Raw genomic sequence first — 25,734 nt, 5'->3', positions numbered from 1 at the left:
TTGATCTCAAAACCAAGGAAGAACTTCATCTCTCCCATCATAGACATCTCAAACCTATCGGTCATAAGCTTTGAGAATTCATCATTGAAAGCTTTGTTAGTAGATCCAAATATAATATCATCAACATATAATTGGCAAACGAAAAGCTCCCCATTGACCCTCTTAGTAAAAAGAGTGGGGTCGATTAACCCAACATCAAACCCACGGTCTACCAACAATTCCTTAAGGTGCTCGTACCAAGCTCTAGGAGCTTGTTTGAGACCATAAAGTGCTTTATCAAGCTTGTAGACATGGTTAGGAAAGTTGAGATCCTCGAACCCGGGGGTTGCTTAACATAAACCTCTTCATGCAAAGGACCATTAAGAAAAGCACTTTTCACATCCATTTGTTGTAATTTAAAGTTATGATGCGAGGCATAAGCAAGAAGGATACGGATGGACTCAAGGCGAGCCACGGGAGCATAGGTTTCTCCAAAGTCAATACCCTCCACTTGAGAGAACCCTTGAGCCACCAATCTTGCCTTGTTCCTCACAACATTTCCAAACTCATCTTGCTTGTTCTTGAAAATCCATTTAGTGCCTATAACATTGCGGCACTCCTTAGGCTTCTTTACTAGAGTCCACACTTTGTTGCGCTTGAAGTTGTTGAGTTCTTCATGCATAGCTTCCAACCAATCCGAATCTTCAAGGGCTTCAAATACTTTCTTGGGTTCCACTAAGGAGATATAAGCATGATGATGGCTAAAGTTCGCCAATTGCCTTCTTGTGGAAACCTTTGCCGTAACATCACCAAGGACCTTGTCATGAGTGTGTCCACGTAGCTCGAGGTTTCTATCTCTTCTTGCTAGACGACGGGCCTCGATCTCCTCCTTGGTCTTTCTAGGTCTTGGAGGTGTCACTTGATCAACTTGATCATTTGGGTCCCCGTCTTGACCTTGAACTTGAGCTTCCTCAATTGCTTGGGGTTGCTCAATCTCATGTGCTTGATCTTGAACAATGTTCGGAGAAGGGCAAGAGTTGATTGGTTCCTCATTGGAGGCATTGTGAGTGATAGGTTGATCTTGACCTTGATCTTGTCCTTGATCTTGCACATAAGAGGGAGAGTCTTGTTCTTGTTCTTGGGTTGGTGCATCATTTGCTTCACTAGGTAAGGTTTGTTGATGTTGAGAAGATGAGGGCTCCACCGTGGTAGAGCATAGTTCTTCCCGAGACGCCACACCGTGTCCCTCAATGGGGCGGAAAAATCCCACACCCATTCTTACTATGGCATCTTGAGGTATTTCATCACCTGCACAAACATCAACTTGCCCCACTTGGGAGCCATCATTTTCTTCGAACTTCACACTACAAGATTCAATGATAATCCCGGAGGACACATCAAAGATTCTATAAGTGTGAGATTCGGCACCGTAACCAACAAATATACCCTCCAAAGCTTTAGGAGCGAATTTAGATAAACGAACTCCTTTGATTTTGTAGAAACACTTACACCCGAACACCTTGAAGTATGAGATATTAGGCTTGTTCCCGGTGAGTATTTCATATGGAGTCTTGTTCAAGCCCTTGCGGAGATAGAGCCGGTTGGAGGAGTGACAAGCGGTGGAGATGGCTTCGGCCCAGAAGTTATAGCGGGATTTATACTCCGCCATCATAGACCTTGCCATATCCATAAGAGTCCGGTTCTTCCTCTCCGCAACACCATTTTGTTGAGGGGTGTAAGCGAGCGGAATATTGATGACGAATCCCCTCATCACTAAGAAAATCATTGAGTGTGTAGTTCTTGAACTCGGAGCCGTTGTCACTTCTTATTGCCATAATGAGGAGGTTGTGTTGGCGTTGCACCTCGGTAGCAAAGTCAATGAATATTTGTTGAGTCTCATCTTTCGTCTTGAGAAAGTAGACCCAAGTGTATCTTGAATAGTCATCGACAATCACCAAGCAATGTTTCTTCGCACCAAGACTTGCATGAGTAACGGGACCAAAGAGATCCACATGAAGGAGCTCCAAGATCCTCTTGGAAGAGATAATGGTCTTGCTTGGATGCGGAGAGTCATGCATTTTGCCTTCAACACAAGCCCTACAAACACGATCTTTGGCAAACGACACATTTTCCATTAGTCCCACAATATGGTTCCCCTTGTGAAGACTTTGCAAAGTTCTCATGTTGACATGGGCTAGGCGGCGATGCCACAACCAACCCACGTCCGCCTTTCCGAATAGGCACATCGCACTTGACGTGGTGGCCCCCGAAAAGTCCACCACATACAAGTTGTGTTCGCGATACCCAACGAATGCGACTTTTAGAGTCTTGCTCCACAAGAGGACCACAATATCATTATCAATAAAGACGGCGAAACCCATCTTGCCAAGGGCGGAAACGGAAAGCAAATTGTAACCAAGGGTTTTGACAAGCATGACATCCACAAGAGTAATGTTGTGTGCAACCACAACCTTGCCAAAACCCAATACCTCGGATGTAGAATTATCGCCAAAGGAGACGGTGATATCATTAATGTTAGGCCTCAACTCCTTGACGAGGTTCTTGCCGCCGGTCATATGACTTGTACATCCACTATCAAGTACCCATTTTGAACCTCCGGCGGCATAGTCCTACATAAGATCAATTCTTGGATTTAGGTACCCATTTTGCAATGGGTCCTCTTTTGTTAGCAACAAGGGTCTTTGGGACCCAAATAGACCAAGCAACATAACCATCATATGGGCCAACATATTTAGCATAAACATCACCATAATAATCTTTAAATAAAACATAGTGAGGGTTAGCAATTCCCGCATCATCATCATTCATGGTTTTGCCCTTGGAGGCTTCACCATTAGTGACGACTTTCTTCTTTTCTTGTGCGGGCTTGGCCTTTTGCTTGTTTGCCTTCTTTGCCTTGGCATTAAAACCAATGCCCTCCTTCCCATTGTTTGATCTTTGCTTACTCAAAAGATCATCCAAAGAAAGTTTACTTTGGGGAGAGGAGGCCTTAGCAAGTTCATCCTTCAACCTAGCATTTTCCTCAACAATGTTTGCATGATCACATAGAGGAGTAGAGGAACTAGGCACATCATATGAAGCAAGCCTAATTTGAAGTTGCTCAAACGACTTGGATAGGAGAGTGTATTCACTCTTCAAAGCTTTGTGAGCTTTGTCTAGTTCATCTAGATCCTTCACAAGTTTCTCATGATCAACCCCAAATTGGGCCTTTTCCTTTGTAAACACTTTATTCTTAGCCCTAGCAAGATCCCTAGCTTTAGTGAGCTTATTAATTTTATCTTGAGGCTCTTCAATATTTTCTAACCTCTCTTCAAGAGAAGATATGGTTTCTTGACATTCCTCAAGAGCATTTTTAAGAGCATGGATTTCGAGAGAGTCTTCTCTCTCTATTTGACCCTTTTTCTCAAGCATAGCACTTTGTTGAGCTAAACGAATCATGAGGTTTGAAACATGCTTTTTAGTGTTACCTTGTAGGTTGAGAATGAAATCATCAAAATCTAGCATTTCTTGTTTCACTTTTAGACTAGCATCATCAACCCCTAGTTCACTAGATATGTTAGGCATAGAGGGGTTAGGAGATGATACCTCGGAGGATTTAGCCATGAGGCAACTTTCTTCCTCCACAAGAATGACCTCATTGGGGGATTCACTTGGTGATGAAGAGTTAGTGGAGAGGGAGGCAAGAGCAACCAATCCATTGGAAGATGCATCTTCTTCATCATCAACATCATCATCTCCGGAGGTATACTCTTCTTGAGTTGATAGCACGATAGATGTGTCCAAGGAGGACCTTGCCATGAAGCAATGTGCATTCTTGATAGGAGGGTTCTCATTGGGAGATTCAAAGAGGGATGAAGAGGGTATGTTGGTGGTGGCAATGGCGGCCAATTCCTTTGAGCTTTCTTCATCTTCATCACCACTAGAACTTTCAACTTCATCGGAAGAGTATTCTTCCCTTGTAACTAGCACAACTCTTGAGGGCCTCTTGCCCTTCTTGGTCTTGTTGTTGTAGAACTTCTTGTTGGGGGCTTTTGAATACTTGCCCTTGGTGTCCTTGCTCTTATCCTTGGGAATGAGCCTTCCATTATGAAGCTCTCTATTTTCATAGGGGCATTCGGCAATGAAGTGGCGCTTGTCATCACAATTGTAGCAAGATCTTGTCTTTGGACCAAAGCTAGTGAAACCACTTTTGTTGTTCCTCTTGATGTTGTCTTCCTTGGCCTTGGAGGGATCAACCCAAAAGGATTTTGCATGGAAGGCCATGTGATCATGGTAGTGGCATTGCAAATCTTCCGGATAGGACATACTCCAAGATGCCCTATAAGATTCTTGAGGAATCACTTCTTCACCGGAGTTGACCACCAAGGCAAGATTGGAACCTTTTGCCATTCCAAGAGCACGATTGCGAGAATCATGAGAGGTTTCTTCAAGCACCTTGAGAGCTTGCATCTCGTGCACGACTTGTTGAGAAGTAAGAGAGGAATAGCATTCCCTTCCCACAAGAGTCTTGACATCAATGGGAACAAATGGCATCATGCATTCAATGTACTTCTCCTTGATCCAAGAGTCATTGATGTGGGTGGCACCAATAAGCCGGAAGGCTTTGGCAACGGTGAGAAGTCTTCCATACATGAGTTCATGATCTTCATCCGGTAGCCTCAAGAATCCTTCGGCTTTATTCTTAAGAGCATTATACTTGTTCCTCCTTGTGCTCTCACTTCCAATGCAACTAGCGGCCAAGCCGTCCCAAGCTTCCTTGGCGGTGGTGAAGTCCCGGACCCGATGCAATTCCGGAGTCCCCACACTAGTTTGAATCATGTGAAGGGCGGTGTTGTTGAGTTGACTATCAACGACTTCTCTTCTAGTCAACTTGTCGGGGTTGTATGGCTTGAAGCCCTCCATGATGATTCTCCATAGTTCATTTGAGGCACTACAAACATGAGAGCGGAACTCAAATTGCCAAGTATCGAAATTATCAACGGAAAACTTAGGTGGGTCACCCCTAATGTTCAAATGAGGCATGGGAACCGGTATATCGAGTGATTGGAAAGGTGGAGGTACTCGATTGTAGCTCTCACTTTCACTAGTTCCCTTGGGAGATGCACTTGTAGCTTTGATAGTGTTTAAGTTGTCACCTTCCACGGGTTTGGTAGATGAGGGTAAGTCCGAAGCCTCTCCATCATCTAACGCACCCGTGTCTTTTACCTCTACACTAGGTGCCTTGGGTGGGGCCGGAGCCAATAGCTCGGCAATCATCTTTTTCATGCTTTCCATTTGGGCTTCCATGGAGGACTTCAAAGAATTGAAGTCTTCCACGGAAACCGTCCAGGCGGCCCCTACCGAGGGCACCTCGTCCGGCATACTCTTAGGCGGTTAAGCCCGAAATAAGAGCCGAGGCTGCGATACCAATTGAAAGGATCGTATGCCGCACCTAGAGGGGGGTGAATAGGTGCTAACCAATTTTTAGTTCTTTTTCAATTTAGGCTTGACACGAAAGGTAAATTCTCTAGATATGCAACTAAGTGAATTTACCTATATGACAAGGATATCAACTAAGCAAGGTATAGCTACGCAATAGTAGATAGAGTGGGATAGAGGTAACCGAGAGTGTAGCACGCGATGACACGGAGATGATTCCCGTAGTTCCCTTCCTTTGCAAGAAGGTACGTCTACGTTTGGAGGAGTGTGGTTGCTACGCAAGCCAAACCAACAGACCACGAAGGCTTCACTCGGATCTCCTGTGAGCAACGCCACGAAGGCCTAGCCCACTTCCACTAAGGGATTTCCTCGAGGCGGAAACCGGGCCTTTACAAAGTTCTTGGGGCACACATCCACAACCAAATTGGAGGCTCCCAAATCTGTAACAATACAACAATCAACAACAATACATCAACAACAAATCAACTAGGGAACCAAATAGGAACACTAGCATGAGATCCCTCAAACAAGAGAGGGGAAAATGAAGAACGCTTCGGTGAGGATGTAGATCGGTGTCTTCTCCTTCGAATCCCCAAAGATCAAGAGCTTTGGTTGGGGGAGGAAGGAGATCTTGCAAATCTTGACTTTCTTGAGGTGGCTCTAATGGAGGTGGCTTGACAGATTTCTTGTGTAATGATTGAGCAAGCAACCAAGGTAGAAGAAGGGGGTATTTATACCCCTCCCAAAATTGAGCCGTTGTTGCTTCGGGGGCCGGATAATCCGGTGTAAGTAGGGTCGGATAATCCGCCCCCGGATAATCCGGCCTTCGGGGCAAAACCGTGACATTATCCGGCCAAAAGTCCGGCCCCATGCCGGAGAAGCTTTTCTTCCGGTCCTTAGCCAAAATCGAGGGGCCGGATATTTCCAAAATATCCGGCCCGGATAATCCGGCCCTGGTACAATACCGGGACATTATCCGGCCAAATGTCCGGCCCCCTACCGAGCTGCTTTTCTTCCGAGTCCTTAGCCAAAATCGAGGGGCCGGATATTTCCAAAATATCCGGCCCGGATAATCCGGCCCTGGTACAATACCGGGACATTATCCGGCCAAATGTCCGGCCCCCTGCTGAGCTGCTTTTCCTCGAAGACTTAGCCAAAAACGGGGGCCGGATATTTCAAGAATATCCGGCCCGGATCATCCGGCCTGGCCAAACTTTTCCTGTTATCTTTTGACAGACCGACCAAATCCAACACACGCAAATATGAAACTATGTAATCCCTGTACCACTTAATCAAACATTAGTGTATCACATATATTGACATCAAACACACAAAACAAAATGCAAGAGATGTTCTTTCAACTCTGACAGGTTTTATTTGAAAGCGCGAAAATTTCCCATATTTTCTATGCATGAATGCAATGCACACAAATGTTTTCTCTCTTTTTGTAACCCCAAATCCTGGGATGTTATAAGAAGTACCCAACGCATATGGTTTTTTGCAGGCCAGCGTTACCTTATTAGTGTTGGCGTACCGATAAAATGGTACGCCGGCGGTATGTGCTGGTACCATTTGCAACCCAGTTGATTCCTATCCCTGTCGTACTTCTTTTTGGCACGCTAGCGGTATTCTGCTATCATCGGCGCACCAAATAAGTGGTACGCCGGCTGCGTACCACTTATTTGGTGCACCAACGGTACACATGCGGCTATAGATTGTTTTCCTAGTAGTGTCAATCTCGAATGTGATAAGGTTGGTAGGGGATGGTTTGCTCCACCTGGGTACTAGGATCACCTCGCCCTGCAACCGGTGGACGCAGGTGTTGAAGCCGTTAGTGCGGGGAAGGGTAGAGGCATCAGCGGTACCACCGCATACCCATGGACCCCAACCGAAGTTAGGGCACATCCGGAGGGCCCTGATTCCATGCTAGTTCTACGTCAACGACTAGCACATGCTTGGCGTTCCAGCAGGGCTTCCAAGAGTGGATCAAGATTCCACTACCACAGTGTGGGTATATCCGTCTACCGCTTCTACGGTAAGTGGGTGCATGTCACCACCTATCAAGGTGACCAGATGGTGTTCACGTGGAACTGTTCGGAGATCGTCCCTAGGTACGATCTCGAGTATAACGACACCCCTGGAGTTCAAGATCCAGGCCTTCTACCTCAATATGAAGATCTACATGGCCAACACCTCCACCACAAGGCTCTACACCTGTACACCAGCCCTGACCACGGTTAGGCCACGGCCGCCCATGTTTTATGTCTCTTTGTTTGTTTAGATGTTGTCTATATGTAGTAGTTGTATCCAAGTAGGTTGAACTGATACCCGCAAAAAAAAAGTAGGTTGAACTGATGATGCTAAGAGTTTTCTGGTGGCTTTTGATAGGGGTTCGACCATGATGTTTTAGAGGCTTGTATGCCCTTGGAACATGTTAGCATTCGATCAGGGTGTTGGTATAAACCCCTAACTATTAGATTAACTGGTGTTAACCTGCTCGTGGAGCTAGATGATGTTGCGAGAGAGAAGAGAAGGATGAAGAGGGGGATAAATACTGATTAAGTGCAATGAAGATGGGAGACAAAGGAGGGGAGCTGTCGGGACATCCGTATGGTGGTGGGGAGGTGAAGGGGCTTGATTCCAGGGTAACCAAAGAGGCTAATGGGAGATTTATGGCTTTCAGTTTTCAATTACAATTAGGAGATAGAAAACTGAAACGTTTGTGGAGGAACTACAGAGGTAGCGTTTTCTTTCCAGAATTAGTGGTAACTGATGATGACATGGACGAATGAGGATGCATGGGAGCAAGCTTGGTGACGTGAAAGTCTGCATGTGCAGAAAAATAGGATCACCTATTAAAAATAGAAAGATATGCAATTATGAGTCTAAGTGCAGTACTTATGTGTGCTATGTCTGATGTGTGTGCCTCGTAATGGCTATGATTGAGTTTGGTGGTGGTAAGATCACCATGTTCAAACAAGGTAACCACATCCTAGATTTACATGCAACCAAACTTCAGCATACGGCCAAATTTATCGACTAATGCAGGCAACCAAACCATGGGGCGAAACTGCACCAGAATGTTTTGTTAGCAACCAAACGAAAAATGCAGAAACAAGGCCAAGCTCTACTTATGCAGCATCTAGCAGGCCAAATCTGAAAACAGACAAAAATTCATGTGCCCTAGATGGCTTGCTCGTTTCTCACGGTTTCCAACCAGTTAAAAGAACAGTGTGCGTCTCATGTATCATTTCCGCTGTTCATGAACATACATATCAGTTCTCCTGTCACCATTGAGAAAAAATCACCATTACTGGGTAAATTAAATCAGCACAATACCGATATCATCAATGCCGTTCCACTCTAGAATTATAATTATAGGTCATACAACACATATGATGGTGAATCACTCCTTCCACTATAATCTTTCTACGAATACATGTACAATACTCAACAGAGTAGGGGAAGTTTTCTCATCTCATAAAAAGAAAAAAGTAGGGGAAGAATAAACATATAAATTAAGCAGACCACTGATATTACAAGACAGTTCACCACACCTCTGCTCCTTTTGTGGCACCAAGCAACATGGCAAGTGCAGCAAGTGAAGCCTGTTCGTGGCACCAAAAGTTCAAACTACAGTTAGTCTACGTCTCTGCATTCAATTATAACAAAAAAAAGGGAGAAAAATAGAATCGTAATGCGAGGCCATGAGTACTACTCCCTCCGTTCCTAGATATAAGGTGTATAGTTTTTGACATGAATATTAAAGAACGCAAGTTGAGGAAAAATTACACCGGGTTTGGGCAGGATTACCCCTGGATAATTGACGTGAGAAAATAGAGGAGTTTGCAAAAGATAAGGAAACACAATCAAATCCCTTAAAAAATTGTCTAGACAAGTTGTGCAACGCAATAGACCTTATATTCTGGACTTTTTCTCAAAAAACTATACACCTTATATCTAGGAATGGAGGGAGTACATTTTATAGGATCGACAATTCCTTAAATTTTACATGCAGTGATGTATATTTTGCAGGTCAACTTCTTTGTCATTTCAGTGTAGAGACCTAGCTAAGTATGTGCACACAAATGCCGTATAACTGCTAATCGCAGCATCATATCGGTTGATAATTGAGTTGATGCTAAACAAGCAATGTCAAAAACTTTTTTAACCAGTACACATCGCTTTTAACAAAAGATAGAGGGCGCACGCCTATGTGGTTGCCTGCAGTCTTTGATTTGCGTCTCCCTACTCAAAGGTAATGCCATCCATCATAGGCAGTACTGTTATAATGAACGGCAGGATTCTGCTATTGTCTGTGTGGCTTGCATGCAGTAATAACTATTTTAGATAAAACTGATACTGCACCCACGATCTGAAGCCCCAGAAAAAAAGAGAGCTGATGTACAATTTCACCAGCACAAGGAAAACTAGAAACACATAGTAGCTGGCAGTAACTTGGAAAGTGTATAGAATTATGCTGGTAGAAAAGACTTACAGCAATAGTGCAAGCAACATATCCTGGCTTCTCCCTGTAGTCATGTACTCGGACGCAGATTAGAACAAAAGCACCAACGTACCATGGAATGGCAGCAAAGAAGAAGCCAATAATGAACCTTTTCCAAACAATAGAAACAGCAGTCCTCAGGATCCAATCCAAGTTTCTCAGATGCAATGTACGATAATAAATGTTCAGAGAAACTTACAGAAACCAGCCCATGCCAAGGCCACAGCATGGAAGACGTCGCATCCTCACAGGCCTTCCTTCAACAACAGGTATATAACCTAAGAAAAAGCAACATGATAAAATGAGCAAGCCAAGTTAATGACAACTTCAATGGTAATTGTTCATATCATTTCTTCCTCAAAGGAAACTGCATATATCGATTTGGGGTTTCCACGGCATTCTTCATGTACAAATAAAAATGTATGATGAATCATGTTTTATGTTGTTTTGCATAAACAATGCCAGACAAAAGCATCATGAGGTTCCTTAAGATTTTATTTTTTTAACATAAGGTTCCTTAAGAACTTGACTGTGAACTATTAAAAAACCGCTTATTGTTCGACCATTTGTTTACTTGACCTTTTGATATGTTTTTGTACGACATTTTCTTTACAACTCATATAAGGTATCAGCACAATGGAACACACAAGCCTAGATAATTCAGTTTCTCTATTAACCTCCAAAGCTTCTGCAACGACATGGCTAATGTAATTAACTACAATCGGAAAAATAGTGATGGTCAAATATGCAACGGAAAAGGCTGTATCCCTGAAAAAATTATTTATCACAAATCTCGAGCGCAAATGTTCTCATATACTAGCAAACAGGCAGCCTCTCGAGAGAGTGACGTTACATAGTAGAGTACGCTCCATTTATGTTAAGAGTCATAAACTGAAACAAAATGGCACATAAACCTAATACGCATGAAGCCACTAGGGGAATTTATATGCTTGGTAACCCTAGAACCCTAGATTAACACAATATTTGTTTTATAGGGCAATCCCCGAAATCTTGGGTGACATTGGAAAATTGCAATGCTTCCACATTAAACTACCGAGAGGTGGCATATCTAGCTTCAGGGGACATGAATCAGCAGGCGGCTAGTGCGGAAGTGCACTGGCAGTAGTCCGCACGTGGACTTTGGGGTTTCTGTAGCGTCTGTTCCCCTTACAAAACAAATTATCGATGTAACTATTTCACTCCTAACAGAAAAGGCAGTGCTCCTGCCAGATTCCTCAAAAAACAAAATAAAAAGAATGATCTATGTGAGATAAATCTAGTATTTCCATTTTCAAGTTTCATTGTAGCTAAATAATTTTGAACTGAACAAAATCTGTGCCAGATCATAAGGAATAGGGACAACAGGTCTTCATCAACTGCTGATTTCTCCACAGGCTTTGCAACTTGCACTGAATCAACAGCGCATGACCAATTCCCCAACAACAGAAAAGGCACCCCAGCTCCCACACATGATTCATAACACAGGAATCAGCCAAGAGAAGCACATGATCAACAAGGGTTTCCCGTACCTTGCACGGCCTGGTAGCCCTGGCCGTAGTAGGGCGCGGCGGCCGAGTAGGCCTGCTGAGGAGGGTAGACCGCGTACGAGGCCTGCGGCGGCGGCTGGTAGTTCTGGAAGCCATGCGGTGGGGCCGGCTGTGGGACCCCGACCGCCGGCTGCTGGAACTGGCCGGAGGCGGACGGCGGCCCGAAGGTGCCGTACTGGTGCTGCTGCTGCGGGTACGGCGGCGCCGAGGGCGCGAATCCGGAGGCGGAGGCGGAGGCGGAGCGGTCCTTGCCGTCGGCGCCGGGCATCTCGCCGCCCATGGCGCTGCTGGTGGCGGGGAGGGTTTGCGCGGGCGGTGGGGAATCGAGACGGAGACGACTGCAGCAGGCTTCCGAGGATTAGTCAGCTCTGTCACGGTCTTGATGCGTTTAGCTGGCTTTGTTAATGATGGCGTTCGGACAGCGTGGCAGTCCAGCCTGTAGAACGCAACACGCTAATCAGGCAGGAAGAGGTGAGAATAGCCACGGTTCAGACTTCAGACAGCCGTTTCTCGAACGAAGCGTGGCGATTGCCAGCAACGGTAGCCACGATTAGCAAGGCGCTGATGTTTTCATTGTGTTTAACGAGTTCCAAATGCCACACAAGAAATGGGTAGATTTTGAGGCCACAAAAGAACCGTGTTGCTCGCCTTAGCCACCAAGCAAACCAGGCTTGCGTGTTGAGATCATTGACATTTGACAAGTTTGTTTCTTCTCAGGTTTGTCGTACTATTAAAAACGATAGTACTGAGTTTTCACGCATATGTTTTCTGTTTCAATAGCCTCATAAAATTCAATAGAACAACTAGTAATATACGCATGAAAATTATCTGTTGCAATTTCTAATGAAGAGGTACTTTCTCCACTCACAATTTCAAGATGTTTTAGCAAAACCAAATCAATTTGCTAAAACATCTTATATTAATGTGGAAGTATCATTCTTTCGAAGTGATCTGTTGTTTTTGGAGTATGATGTTACAACATTCATATTTGCATAAGAATGGTGCCAGAAATGGCTTGCAAACACGGTATACCTTAGATTTTGGCCTGCAAACGTTTTGGATGTAACAAAAAATCATAAAAATGTGGCTCTAAATAGGCATAACTTTTTTGTCTACACATTCATCTTTTTGTTTAGGTCACATATGAAAACGTAGTTCTTTCACAATTTATACATACATACTAAACGTCTATATTTACTTGGATATTTTTTTCAGATTTTTTGAAACATAAAAATGAACTATGTGAATATTTTAAACTCTGACCTCCTTTTGGAGTCTCCGTTGCAGCGAGAGCATTGTACTGCACGCAGAAGAAGCTTTTGGTTGATCTGATAATAAAATGGTACCGTCCCCAAGGGCCCAATCCCAAGAAAAAAATTACAGATAGAACCAGGGGCCACATCAGCCAATGGCTCATTATTTCCTCCCAATGTTGCAGCAAACAAATTATTTAATCTACACCACAGCTGCCAACATCTCCGGCCGCTCGTGAGTTCACAGCAATCAGGAACACCAGCACCATTTTCAAAGCTTCAGCAGGACCAGCTTAGGCCTTCGATGGTGGATCCTGGATACCACAAACCAGATTTGCGGGTACAGCCACATCGATCATCTTTGGGTAAGACAAGTTCAGGTCTGCCCAAGGAGAGAGAGTAACAAGGGTCAATTTATCTTCAGTTTCACATAGAAAGTAGTACAAGGAGATAGATTGGTATGATCCAAGGAAGCTGAGTCAATTAATTTGGAACAGAGGGAGTACTTACTTTCCATTATTGTCTTGAACGTTTCCTGAAAAAAGAACAGGTAAAACATTGTTAGCAAAAAACAAGAAAAGGTTTTTTCGACCCAAATGAATAGTTTTAGCTTAATTAGTAAGTACCTTATCTTTTGTTAACCGGGCATTATAGGCAGCCTCCTCTTCCACAGTTGTTACCTGCAAATAATACAAGTCAAATGACTCACAACTTGGCTGGCAAAATTTAAGATGCTGACTTGCTGAGTAGAGTATGCCACTTACTGTGAAACCTTTGTAGTCATGGGCTGGATAAAGCAGGGTATCCTTTGGCAGCGTGAAAATCTGATGAGGAATGGAGAGTTTTCAGTTAGTTAAAGTTCATGCATTTCGTCACAATTTTGTATGATATACATCGTTTCATGTACTTGCCTGTGAATGCACTGACTGATACAACTCATCAGAGCTTCCTCCCTGGAATGGCATAGAAGTTAGAGCTACCAATACAGTATCTATGGTCAAACAGAATTCCTAACCATGAATTTTGAACATCTGCATACAAGCAGAACTAATGTTGACTCACAGACTACTGATACTATGAAGTACAGCAGGCAGAATAAATGTTAGTGCCTTAAAACTGGTCTTTAGCTTTGAAACACCAGAACACTTCCCCTTATGAAGTATCTCCCTAAGATATTTGCTTTTCCTGTTTGTTCTGGTATTTCCTTAAAATATGTTTTTCCTATTTTCTAGATCATAAAGAAGTGAGCATGGTTATAACATTACCTGAAAGTCTGTCCTTCCGCATCCACGTATGATTAAGGCATCACCAGTGAAAGCCATCCTTGGTGAAGGTTGATCATGAGTATCACCTGTTACATAAGTCACACACCCAGCAGTATGACCAGGAGTAGCTCGCACCTGGAAAGAATTTCACCATTTCTGCTGTCAGAAATTTCACCATATGTCCATATCTGCCAATACTAGAAGCTTTATGAGAACATTGCCTTCCTGAAAGATAAATTACAACATAAATAATCTAGTGCTGCACTTTCCAGCAATTGGGTGATCATTTTTATTTATACTTTAACAGCTGTGGCTATGTCAGCATTACACTACATTTCTAAAAATAACTTTCAGTATAAACAAAGAAATTTTAACCTCCATGAATGAGTGCAATGACAAAGCACTTGCAAAGGAACATACGTAATATAATGCATACCATATATCAGAGTATTAGACCATACAACTTTACATTTTCTTACTTTCCACAACCAAACTGCAGATCGTTTTTATATAATTCTAACCTATAACATTGCACTCTTCTAATTTCAACCGCATGCAGAACTGTAGTTTGTCTTGCTAACATTAGTACACCAGCACAGGTAAAACACAGGAAATTATAAGATATAAACCTTCTGAGATCTAGCTGCATTGTCTCAGCCTTGATCTTGCTTGCTTAGTTAGGCTCCTTAGTTTTCTTAGCTTCTGGTAGTTTGGTTGCAAGATTTCTGCTATTTTGTGGTCGTTTTAGATGTGTGCTTGGGAAAAATGTTTTATAAAAATGTATTTGACAGATCACATTAATTATGCCTCTGGCCAGTACAAGCAATCCGTTCAGCTGACCATATGTAACAAGGGCTTTCGACTTTTTGTAGTTAACGGTAGTGCTGTTATCGAGCGGGTAATTGATTTTTTTAAGTAATAAAGCGCTCATTACTAAAAGGTAGTATAAATAATGCTTCTACAGAAAAAGGCAGCTGCTGTAATTTTGCGCATTTGAAGAAACTCAGGAGGTTCACTTTCCAAATTTCTTGTTCCAGAGTTCCAATTTCAATGATTTATCAAAGGCAAGCAAAAGAAGTGCTGAACAAGACCCAGATATAGTGTTTTCTGTAATCCAGATTAGCTGTTTATTCTTGCAGGATCTGATCATAATATTACAACATACAGAAACTAGTAACTTATACTATACATATATTAACAACTAAATGAAAGAGGCAACGAAATCCAAATATCCTACTACTATACCTCAAGGAAAAGGTTGCCGAAGTGTATTTTTTCCCCATGCTCAACAGAACGGTCAGCTTTTGCTTTACTAGCTTTTGAGATAACAGATTTCGCTCCTGGTAGCTTGGTCTGCAAGAACATCCCATCAGATGGATGATCATGAATTACCATATAGAAGAAAACGTTGAAACTAGGAGAATCAAACTTTAACAAAGCCTATGGAGAAATCCAGAAGTACTTACTTTTATTAATCCTGTTCCAGTGATGTGATCAGCATGCACATGAGTATTCATAGCGTAGATGAGTTTCAGGCCTAATTCCTTGATAAGGTTGAGATCCCTATCCACTGTTCTGTCAACAGGGTCAATCAACTGGCAACAGGATGAAAAGGTTAGGAAGAAGAAGAAAATCGTGCAAAAAATTGCAACTCAAAATTTAATTCATAACAGTGATGAAGGCAATAGTTGCTCCTGATCATCTTCAAACAAGAAAGAAATGCTTCTGATCTAGCCAAAGGCTTATCCTTCTAATACGTCACAAGTCTGAAGTTTTCCCTTGTGTTAACTTTTTTAGACGGAAGGCTCGAAATGAGCCCGGGTTTGAATTAACGAAGCCATCAACCGGCTAGGAGTTACACCAAGAGTTACAACACACACGCGTCAAGCGCACAACCCAAACCACAACAAAAGACAACACAGAAAAGCAAGCCTTGTGTTAACTGAAGACATGCATAAAGTGAAGAGAGCCTGAAATTTACTTTGCTGTATGATTGCCTTGAGCCTATTCGGAGCAATTTCACAAACCTAGGTATGTACATTAACAGTTGTGCATTTCTGCTATTGTATCCCCCAGACAGACCCCATTGGCATCCAATCCAAATCAAACGAACCTACCCAACCAAAATTACCCCTACATACGGCACCCAACGAACCCAGGTCAGTAAGTTGAGCTCACCACGGCGGGCTTCTCGGGATCGGCGATGTCGGCGAGGAGGTAGGTGTAGGTGGAGCTCTCCTTCTCGAACAGCTGCCTGAAGAGCAGCCTCCTGTCCGCGGAAGCACCGGTGCCGTACGCCGCCATTGCGAGGGCCGGCAGCGGGTACGACGGGCGCTGCGAGATCGGGCGGGGAGCGCAGGAGGCGGCGGCGGGCGAGAAGGGCGACCTGGCTGCAGCGGAGAGGCGCGGGATCAGGTGGCGGTAGAAGCGGAGCGGCACCATCGGAGCTGACCTTGTAGTGGTATTATATAAGGAAGCAAGAAACAGCGGCAAAGCAAGGCTGGCTCGGTTCTTATCGCGTGGGTTTGGACGGGGTCCTGCAGCGAATAAAGAATTCGCGGCGAGGCGATGGTCGCGATGGCGTGACGAGATCGGCGGAGGTGCCGGGATGGGAGCGGCAGCGGGGTAGGGAGACGGCGCGATCCGGTGGTGGGGTGGAGATGCGTGCCGGATTTGGGGGCATTTCCTCTTCCTATCTGAACTCTATTTGCTGGTTCAGCTATCGAACTGAAGTTGCGCGGAAGATTTTCAAAAACGAATTAGTACAAGCATAGAGTAAACTATCCAATATTTCAAACCTGACTCGGTATTTTTTGCGAATGAGAAACATCGAAACTCAATAAAAAAGAAAATTACAACAAAATCTTGAAATGTCCTTTGTCTTCAACCTCTAGACCGGGTCGACGTCGCGTCGCCGCTGCTCCTTCCTGAGTCTATCTGATGCTGTTGGATGCGGACCGGAAGTCGCCGAACATGTAATCCATCCCAGAGAAAGGAATAACCGTCGATGAAGCTGCACTACAATCCGAAGACCCCCCTCTAGACAGAAGAGGTCCTCGAGAAGCACACCACTTGCACAATCTTCTCAACATCGTCGAGAAGGGGCTAAAGCCGAAAAGACTTTATTGAAGAAGACGTCGCCGCCACCACTGAGCGTCGTCCCACCAAACCTTCACCCTAAAACCAGAAAGACGGAACTCTCCCATCGACGAGGGATAGATTCGTAGCGTTGACGGGAGGCGGCTGGAACCGCGATCGCCTCCTGATCGCGACGGTTACATACGGTAGGGGTCGCTGGTCGTGAGAAACTATGATGCATTTCAAACTTGACTCGATTGATGCCGAGGGAAGAAAAAACTTTTTTTCTAAAAAATAATGTGAGAAAACGGCACTACTAGTACTGCATCACTATGCTACTAAAAGGCTAGTGGCTCCATTTCTCTGCAGCTTTGTTTCGCAAGATGGAGCATCAGACAAATGACGAGCCGAACTTTGCGTTACATGTGCAGATGATATATTTAAGTACTACTAGTAGCAATAATTAAAGCAGCACGCTGATGCTCACTTCCTTGTTTGTCTCTAGTACGCGCGTAGGAACCAAGTTGGTCACTGACCAAAGTGACAAATCAGGAATTACATGTTGCAGTACACCTGTGAATTGCGAGAACATGTTGGTGGACAAGCACGATAGTAGTTATAACTACTATACTAAACCTGAACCAACTCGATTTTTCTCATAATTTTGAGTTACTTTTTGGATTAATTGTGAGCTGACACGTAGGTTTCTTGATGGTTAATTCCTGCAGTGTTTCTTTCCGTGTGCAATTTGGGTGTCGTCAGAAAATTTTAGGGAACCAACCAGTCCGTATGGTGCTGACGCGTGTGTGATTTGGCCCGTTATCTTAGATTGGTCTATTTATTGTGTGGCTTTTGCTGTTTATAGTGGGCCACCTGATCAGAACCGCTTTGACCTTGCCTCTTTCCCTTCTCAATTCTTTACACGTCGGATGCCCTCCCTTCAGCTTCATCTACCTCATCTACGGAGAACTCCACATTAATCATCCTCATCTTACCGTGCTCCAACTCCACCCATCTTGCCAGATTCTTCACCGCACCAGCCCTTCCTTGGCCGATCTCCTCTCTGGCCGCTGGCCTTGCGTGTAGGTCCTCCGAAGCCGTGGTCATCACCGAGCCGCTTCCGCAGTCCTCCGCAGCCACCGTAGATCGGTTGCCCCGAACAGCCGCCACCGACAACTACGACGTCGTCGGCAGGGCGGAGCGCAGAGGATGGTGGTACCAGAGAAATCCAACGGCGGGAGCGGGGAAGAGGCGCATGGACGGAGGGGATCCCAGTGGCGGCGGTCCTCTCGTGGTGCTCCCTGGGCGGTTATTCATCGGGCCATGCCACGGGGATACAGTGGGAGAAGCGGTGGGATGTGCTGACCCACTGCCACGGTCTCCTTCGCGGGCGTCGGCCATGGCCTCGATCGGGTCCCCCTGGGAGTGCTGGCCGTCATCAAGGCGCTCTAGCTGCCCCCAGCGTTGCCTTTTCCACTGTAGCTCCTCACCTGGATGGCGGCCGACGACCCCGCCGGACTGGTTCGCCGTGCTGCACGTGGGGAGGAGCTGTTGCGGGTGGGGAGTTGCCTCATCTGCGGGATTCTTGGCTGGACATGGCGCCGCTATGTCGCTGAGGGGCACGGTCTTCATCCCGGCGGCTGCTCCGGAACAACCAAATCGGCCGCCTCCACGAGGATGGAGTCCACGGCAGACATCCTGCCGCTCACTTTGTAGTACACCATCACATCGTCTCCATCGCACTCCCTGTCACCTGCACGCGTGAGAGTGTATTTCATCTTCTCATACGGCCGTTCTTCAGACGGGTGCTACTACTGCAGGTATGTGCGTACTGCAATGAACCGCGCCGAGCCTAGGCCGCGTCTAGCTGGTTTGGTCTTCTAGCAGTTTTGTTGGTCCATGGAGAGCCGATGGTTCTATGGAAGATTTACTCATGGAGCACGATAGATTGCAGGTTCGGTAGTAGCGATTTTTTGTGTTTCCAGTTGTTCTGTTACATGTTCAATCTTGCAAAGGGAAAGCCTGAACCTTTTTCCAATCGTGATTTACTCTGTTGTTTAAAGTTTCTGAATTTTCTGAGACTGATGACCTAATTTCCTCACTGTTATAAATTGGGTCATGTTTTATATTGTTCAGTAAGTTTCTGTCCAATAGATCTAGAAGGGGAGCTGGTCATGGGATTCTGACGGAAAAAAGACTCGAACACAGTAAGTTTCTGTTACAGTTCTTATATAAACAAATTGCATTGACATGTTCTAATATATGCCTGCAACCATCTATTTGTTCTGTTCGACTCTTTGTGTGATGTACTAATATGCAAGTTAGACTCAGACGCTATTTCTTACATGAATGCTTAAAATATGTATTTGAAGTGAGCCATTTGTTGATCATATATATATCCCATGTATTTTCGTTTAGCTATTTCAGTATACCGAAGGTTGGCTTCCACACACTTCTATAGTTACTTGCTCCAACAACTTAGTTCAGCTCTTGCTTACCTTCCATTGATAAGTATTGTTACCAAATATATACAGGTTTCCATTACAGCTTGAAATGATATTTGTTGATAGCTTGATTTATCATAATTATAATACTACTGCTGATCTTAAGATAAATTTTGTATATGGATGGAGACACAAATATAGTTAGATGATTGTATTTCTCCCAGTATTAACATATGCTTTTAACGTTTCTTATTTAATGAGTATTCTTAGTAACGCCAAAATCTTGGAAGTGCAGTCCAAATTCAGTTCCCTGACATTTATATCATGTTTAAGAACATATATTGGATACCACTTATTAGAGAGTGGCAAAGTTGATGTTGGCTTCAGGATTGTCTCATGTATTTCCGATGTGATTCAAACAAAAGGTACTCACTGTGAAGTGTCATGCTTAAACACCTAAGTCTGTACAACATCAACTTTTTATTTACTAATCGTTCATTTGGCTCATCTTTTGGATGTTAATTTATTTTACCTTGTGGTAACTGGATGATTTATTCATCTTATGTTTAGTAAGATATTTGTTTATTCAAGTGCTTGAATACATATTATTCGATGTGTCTAAGCGCGCAACTGGCAAGCAAAACAAACCAATTTCGTGTTGCAGTCCCATCTAACATCTCTATTATTGAACCATGACACTACATCAACACAAGCAAAAGCCTATTGTGCTTTTTGTTAACATACCCATCTAACATCTCTATTACTGAACCATGACACTACATTAAAACAAGCAAAATCCTATTGTGCGTTTTTGTCAATATATTCTATTTAACTAACCACAAGGACATCATTTTCCTCATATTAGCAGGAGCATGAACATCATCACCTACCAGTTTTTTGTTCATTTATAACATTGAAAATTTATCGAGGTGCTCACGGGTTATCCGATTATATGGAACTGAACTGTGGATTTTGAATTCCTCCTTCAATCTACCTTGGGTTAGAAAATTATATGGAATTGTGATCTGCATTTTGAATTGCTTCTTCAATCTACCTTGGTGTATACAGGTTTGATGATATTTGTCAAGAACGTGATCCTGAGGATTATGTGATAGCAAATCAACTTTTCTCTTCAAATTGATAAAATAATATTTACCATCGTGTATCCCATGATTTTCTGCCAAAACCGTGCCATAGTCATAATATGTACGATAGAAATATCTATTATTATTGCACCCATGGCTACCAGCAGGGTGCAACATGACGCCACAGTGGTCCTTGCACCGAGGGTTTTTCCACCATTAATTTATCTGTTGTCTGAACTTCCCTGCTATCATGCACTTGCACCGCTGATTCATATGTTGTGAAGCTAGAGTTTCTTCTTCTTAGAAACTCCTTAATTATTAGGATCTCTTATAAGAAATATCTTATAGATTTTCCTTTGGGGAGTATCAGTTTGTTTTGCTACATCTACAATAGTTCTGGTTGGTCTGATGGCCAGCTAAAAGAATGGACTACTTTAGTTGGCCTTGAAAGTATGAAGTTTCTGTATATTTTGAAATATTGCAAATGCTGTATCTAAATCTTCTTAGTCATTATATTCCAGCTGTACTATCAATATTACGTTGTTTAATTTTTATTGATTGGTACCTGAATTATTTATGCGGAATCTGGTTACGGAGAGTTTTACTACTGTGATTCATACATGGTTCTGCAAGCTATTTTCTCACCCCTTGTGTTCATTTGATACATCATTGAACTTTTTATTTATTTCTTCCATAACACAAAGGTTACTAAATTATTTCTTTATATTTTCTAGGCAGTATGTCCGGATGACAGATTATACTGCAAAAGATTCAAGTCAGGTACACACTTTGGTGACTACTAACTTCAAATCCCTATAGATCTGCACATATCTTTGGATAGTGGGTTTTCCTCTGAATTTAAGAACGAAGAGGAAAGGCCCTGTTGTACATCTTCAAAGTGAAGACATCTATTTGCACAGTACATTCCTTTTCTCATCATTTCCATATTCTACATCAATATGATGCCTGCTTCTCAGATTTCCTTGCACGCTAGACATTAAGAAACGATGATGAGCTTAACGTATAGTGTACTGAAAGTAAAGTTCACCACTTCAGTGGTGTTAACTCACATATGCCATCCTGTCACTTTGCTATGCTCTTACATATAAGATGTTTGTCCTTTGTGCAGTATATACATTCAAATTCCCTATTTCTAAATCATGAGAGTGCAGCATGCTCTCCAATTTTCCGGAATTTCTATTTGCATGCCGCAAAATATATTCCACTCTGAGCTTCTTCAGTTTTGTGCATATATTCCATCAAATAGCTGATCAGATGTAATATTAAATCCGAATTTAATATGCCCATTATCTTTAAAAAGGCTACAGTATACAAGGTTTAGGGTTTACGCAATGAACTCCAGTGCTTTTGCTGAAATATTAGTTATGCATTCTCTTTGCTAAATCCATTGGTACATGTGTTTAGGGCAAACGCTACAAGATATCTGTTAGAATCACTGAAGTTCTCACAAAAAAAGGGGTGGTATTATATAAGCTGCATAGAATGCTGGAAGAAAGTAGGTTAGCGGATGGAGTATACAAATGTCCTCGGTGCCCTACTGTTGTACCTCTGCCAAGGTACACGCACCTGTTCACCATGTCTTCTGATTTCCGCTGTATTTATTATACATTTTTCTGTCCTGTTTGTGACAAGTTCTTGCCCAACTTTTTTTTCCCTTGTGCTATTACTCTATCAAGTACGGATTCATTGTCTAAGTAGTTGATGCTGACTTAGCCAATCCTCATACCGCGAAATTTGCAGACTTATATTTGTTTGGGCCCTGAGGAGAAGTTGTCTTTGGAAAAGAGGCATTGATGCTTGTGTCAAGTGTCAGAGGTCAAGCTGATGCAGTGCCCCATGATTTGCTTGCCATCACGGGAAGAGAATTCAGTGTCATTGTCACTCCCAAGGTGTGAATCATTAGATGCATTGCACAGCCACCTCCAGTTACAGATTGCCGAGCCGATTATCTGTGCCAATGTTACTCTGCAACAAGGCATTTTAAGGGTCTCCCTATTCCTCAAACTCCAAAGCAGGTTCAAGGCCCTGGTGAAACTTCAACTCCGGCACCGTCCATGGATCTTATGCCACAGAGTACACCATCATCAGCTTCTATAGTCGATGAGTTAAAATTGTGTTGTCTTAGCAGAGCACCTCTGTTTTTGATTTTCTGACAAACAATGCCTTCTGCCTATAGACTGCCTCTGATACTGCTGGAAGAACAAACTGCAAGAACGATGGTGCTGGTAAGAACCTCAAGTCGAAGAAGGGATTGCATTTCTGAGATGATGACTAGGTTGCTTCACACGTTCTCGCGCACGTATCATACAACTCGCATAGAGAGTGAAGGATTGGATAATTCAGTCGTCAGAAGTACTGCATCTACTACCGTTTCTACTATCTACAAGCTATTCTCTGGCTGGTATATGTAGCAAGTAGGCTTTGTTTTGGGGCATGGTTCTGTTGTTCAAGGCCCATAGGTTTATCCTGTGTATGCCTTTTTTTTTTATATCAAGGACCAGTAGACTGTTTAGACCATGTCCTCAAGTCCTACGAGTTATCTGTGCTCATAGGTGTTATGTCTGTTTTGTTAAAGATCTACTACTTTGGCTGTCATCACCTTCACTGTATAATACGTCCTTGCACACTCATGTGTTATCATATGCCATGTAATATATTGACCTAGCTCTTCTACCGTTATCATTTGTTCCGTTCATATTACTATCTATGCACGTACTATTGCCATGTATTCTCAGTCGATTACTATTCTCTGTTTTGCTACTGCTTAATTATAACTATCTGTTTTCGATTAGTTTTTTTTTAGGGGAATCTGTTTTCGATTAGCTACGCCTCAATAGGCAGTCTTACACTTGCTGGTTTTCCCCCCCTATTGTGGCGAAGTTCAGGGCCGCCACCTACAGTTGTCAATTCATTTGCACAATATATGGGCCACGATGCTTTATTCCAATGGCTACGACTTGCTGCCGCTCATGTCACGTCATTGGGCTGTTCCTGAATTGTTATGCAATGTTTTTCGTTTCCTTGCATTTAGTTTCTGTAGCATGTCTACTCTTATATCTTACAGACAAGTTGCTGTCTAAATGCAGAACCAATGGGTATTATAAGAAGTTCCAGATACAGTTAGGAGAACGGTTTTGAATAAATTGACAATTTATACCAACAATACAAAAAATGGAACAGTGCATATCAAATTTTCTCTTAATCTGGTAGGTTTCGTTTGCAGATGGTGATTTCCCGCTGCTAGGTTTCATTTGCAGATGGCGATTTCCCAAGACGCTTCCTAAAGTTGTGATTACTTCAAACAATGCCAAACTAGATTCCATGCAATCTACTTAGATTCCTCTTATTACATTCTCAATCAGTAATACTTACTGTGCTGATCCAAGCTCGGTCTCCAACTGCTTCTCTCAACATCAAGGCTTATCTGCCCATAACTAAAAAGTAATAAGGAAGTTTATAAATTAGTGAGGAGCTAAATTTTATTAATGCTACTGATGGTTTCCGGTCACACGAGGTATGGTAGTACTGAATGCACGAATATTGAACAAATTTTTATAAGCCGGAGCGATTGTTACCTACACTAAGATTTGTGTATTGCAGGTTGGTGGATACAAATTCAAATTGCCGTCGGTCAATGACTCCTAAAATGCAGCATTTTCACTCAACTGTCACAACACGCAACCGTGGGCCATACAACACGTTCAAGGAAGCTTGGCAGGCATGTTTTCCGGTGCTTTTTTTTATCTTGGCATTTGTGTATACCTGTTTTTTTTTTTGTATATGTCACAAATAGTAGAAATCCGCTCGACTGATATCGGCAGTATTTGGGAGATGACATATCTTTGCAGGATGATTGTCTTTGGGGAATTTACGTCAAGTAATTCCTATTAGATCTTGCACGTTCGGTTGCTTCACAAATTTTCTTAATGTTTGGTACGAACGGACGTTCTTTGGCCTTTATTATTGAGTCTATTCCCACTGAAAAGTTGCTTGGTAACAGATTACTCATGGAAGAATTACCATGTTTTTCATTTACACGGTGAGTTCATCAATGAAGGTGAACATATTCGGGAGCAATGGCTGCGAAAAAAATCCCCGAGCACATTGAGGGATACAACACCTAGATACCAAGCCTAGAACAATTTTTGATTCCTACCGCTATGATCCATGTCACTGCATGTAATCTCTTCCTGTTGTTATGCAACTATTTATCTATGACCCATCGGTAGAATTTCTGAATTGCGCCTGCTCTTTGTTGCCGTTGCCGTGTTAGACTGTAATTCGTGCCGTCCGATATATTTTTCCAACAAAATCGTGATCCGAACTGCATCAAAACCATCATAATCAATCATATCATATGTGATGGTCTTAAATATAATTACCACCGTCACACTACAGCGTAGGCGCGGGCACTTCCGCAGGTGCATACCAGCAGCGGAAAGGTTCAATCTGTGGGACGGATATGCCAGGAACGCCGGAAGGTGCATCTGAATTTTTTTTTGTGCGGGGTAAAGGTGCATCCGAACTTGAACTTTAGAGAATCATCCCTACTTTATCACATAAATTTAGCAGAGAATTACCACCTTAGGTTATATGTAAATCTGAAGATTCATATTTTTGGCTGGTATTATGGTAACTAAGGAGTTTATTTTTCATAGATTGAAGATAAGGTTCTGGGAGAATAACACTACATCATGAACCAAATGTTGGGGCACATTATCTGCCAGGAAAGGTCACATAGCAGGGCAATCTAACCGCCGGCAAAGAGTTTTTCCTGGCTGTTTAGCCTGCCAGCTAAAATCCTGCCGCCAAAGAGTTTTGCTGGCTTTTTTTCCTTTCCCGGCAGTAATTTTGCATCCCTAGCTGCATCTTTGCCGGCAATCTGATTTCTTTTCTGGCATACAGACCAGACTGCCGGTACAGAGATGTGCCGGCTATTCATAGTATTGTCGGCCCCTAGCTTGCCCCCAAATGCAATTACTTCTTTCAGCAGTTTCCTTGGCTATTATAGGCAGTTTAATAGTCCTGAAATTGGGCCCAAGCGTCCAACATTTTACTGCATGCACATTTATGATATGATTGTAGACAGATGATAACCCACAAGTATAGGGGATCG

At 43.1% G+C, this 25,734-nt stretch overlaps 2 protein-coding genes and 1 long non-coding RNA gene across 5 annotated transcripts; 1 reads left to right on the top strand and 2 right to left on the bottom strand.

The window, feature by feature from the left end:
• Nucleotides 1-8,762: 8,762 nt before the first annotated feature.
• Nucleotides 8,763-11,767, bottom strand: LOC124667359 (60S ribosomal protein L18a-like protein). Its single transcript, XM_047204653.1, has 4 exons — nucleotides 11,455-11,767; nucleotides 10,125-10,203; nucleotides 9,917-10,034; nucleotides 8,763-9,026 (listed from the first exon to the last, which is right to left on the bottom strand). Exons 1-4 carry the CDS (start codon nucleotides 11,750-11,752, stop codon nucleotides 8,967-8,969), a joined length of 555 nt encoding a protein of 184 aa, XP_047060609.1. The 5' UTR covers nucleotides 11,753-11,767; the 3' UTR covers nucleotides 8,763-8,966.
• Nucleotides 11,768-13,011: 1,244 nt separating this feature from the next.
• On the bottom strand, nucleotides 13,012-16,541 carry LOC124665741 (persulfide dioxygenase ETHE1 homolog, mitochondrial). The gene is made up of 9 exons (XM_047203126.1): nucleotides 16,169-16,541; nucleotides 15,457-15,585; nucleotides 15,236-15,343; nucleotides 13,991-14,125; nucleotides 13,637-13,678; nucleotides 13,490-13,549; nucleotides 13,352-13,405; nucleotides 13,236-13,260; nucleotides 13,012-13,107 (listed from the first exon to the last, which is right to left on the bottom strand). The coding sequence occupies exons 1-9, from the start codon at nucleotides 16,430-16,432 to the stop codon at nucleotides 13,019-13,021; spliced, it is 906 nt and encodes a 301-aa protein (XP_047059082.1). The 5' UTR covers nucleotides 16,433-16,541; the 3' UTR covers nucleotides 13,012-13,018.
• A 1,469-nt stretch (nucleotides 16,542-18,010) lies between these two features.
• LOC124667721 lies at nucleotides 18,011-23,255 on the top strand. 3 transcript variants are annotated; one of them, XR_006991382.1, is made up of 4 exons: nucleotides 18,011-19,275; nucleotides 21,332-21,377; nucleotides 22,023-22,174; nucleotides 22,359-23,255. It is a non-coding gene; the product is annotated as an uncharacterized LOC124667721 (long non-coding RNA). The 3 variants fall into 3 exon arrangements; XR_006991381.1 differs by having other exon boundaries at nucleotides 18,014-21,377; nucleotides 22,359-22,691; nucleotides 22,795-23,255; XR_006991380.1 differs by having other exon boundaries at nucleotides 18,015-21,377.
• Nucleotides 23,256-25,734: the final 2,479 nt, after the last annotated feature.

Source organism: Lolium rigidum, chromosome 6 (assembly GCF_022539505.1).
Source record: "Lolium rigidum isolate FL_2022 chromosome 6, APGP_CSIRO_Lrig_0.1, whole genome shotgun sequence".
NCBI lineage: Eukaryota > Viridiplantae > Streptophyta > Magnoliopsida > Poales > Poaceae > Lolium > Lolium rigidum.
Note: the sequence above shows the minus strand (reverse complement) of the source record. Positions and strands in the feature narration are given on the sequence as shown.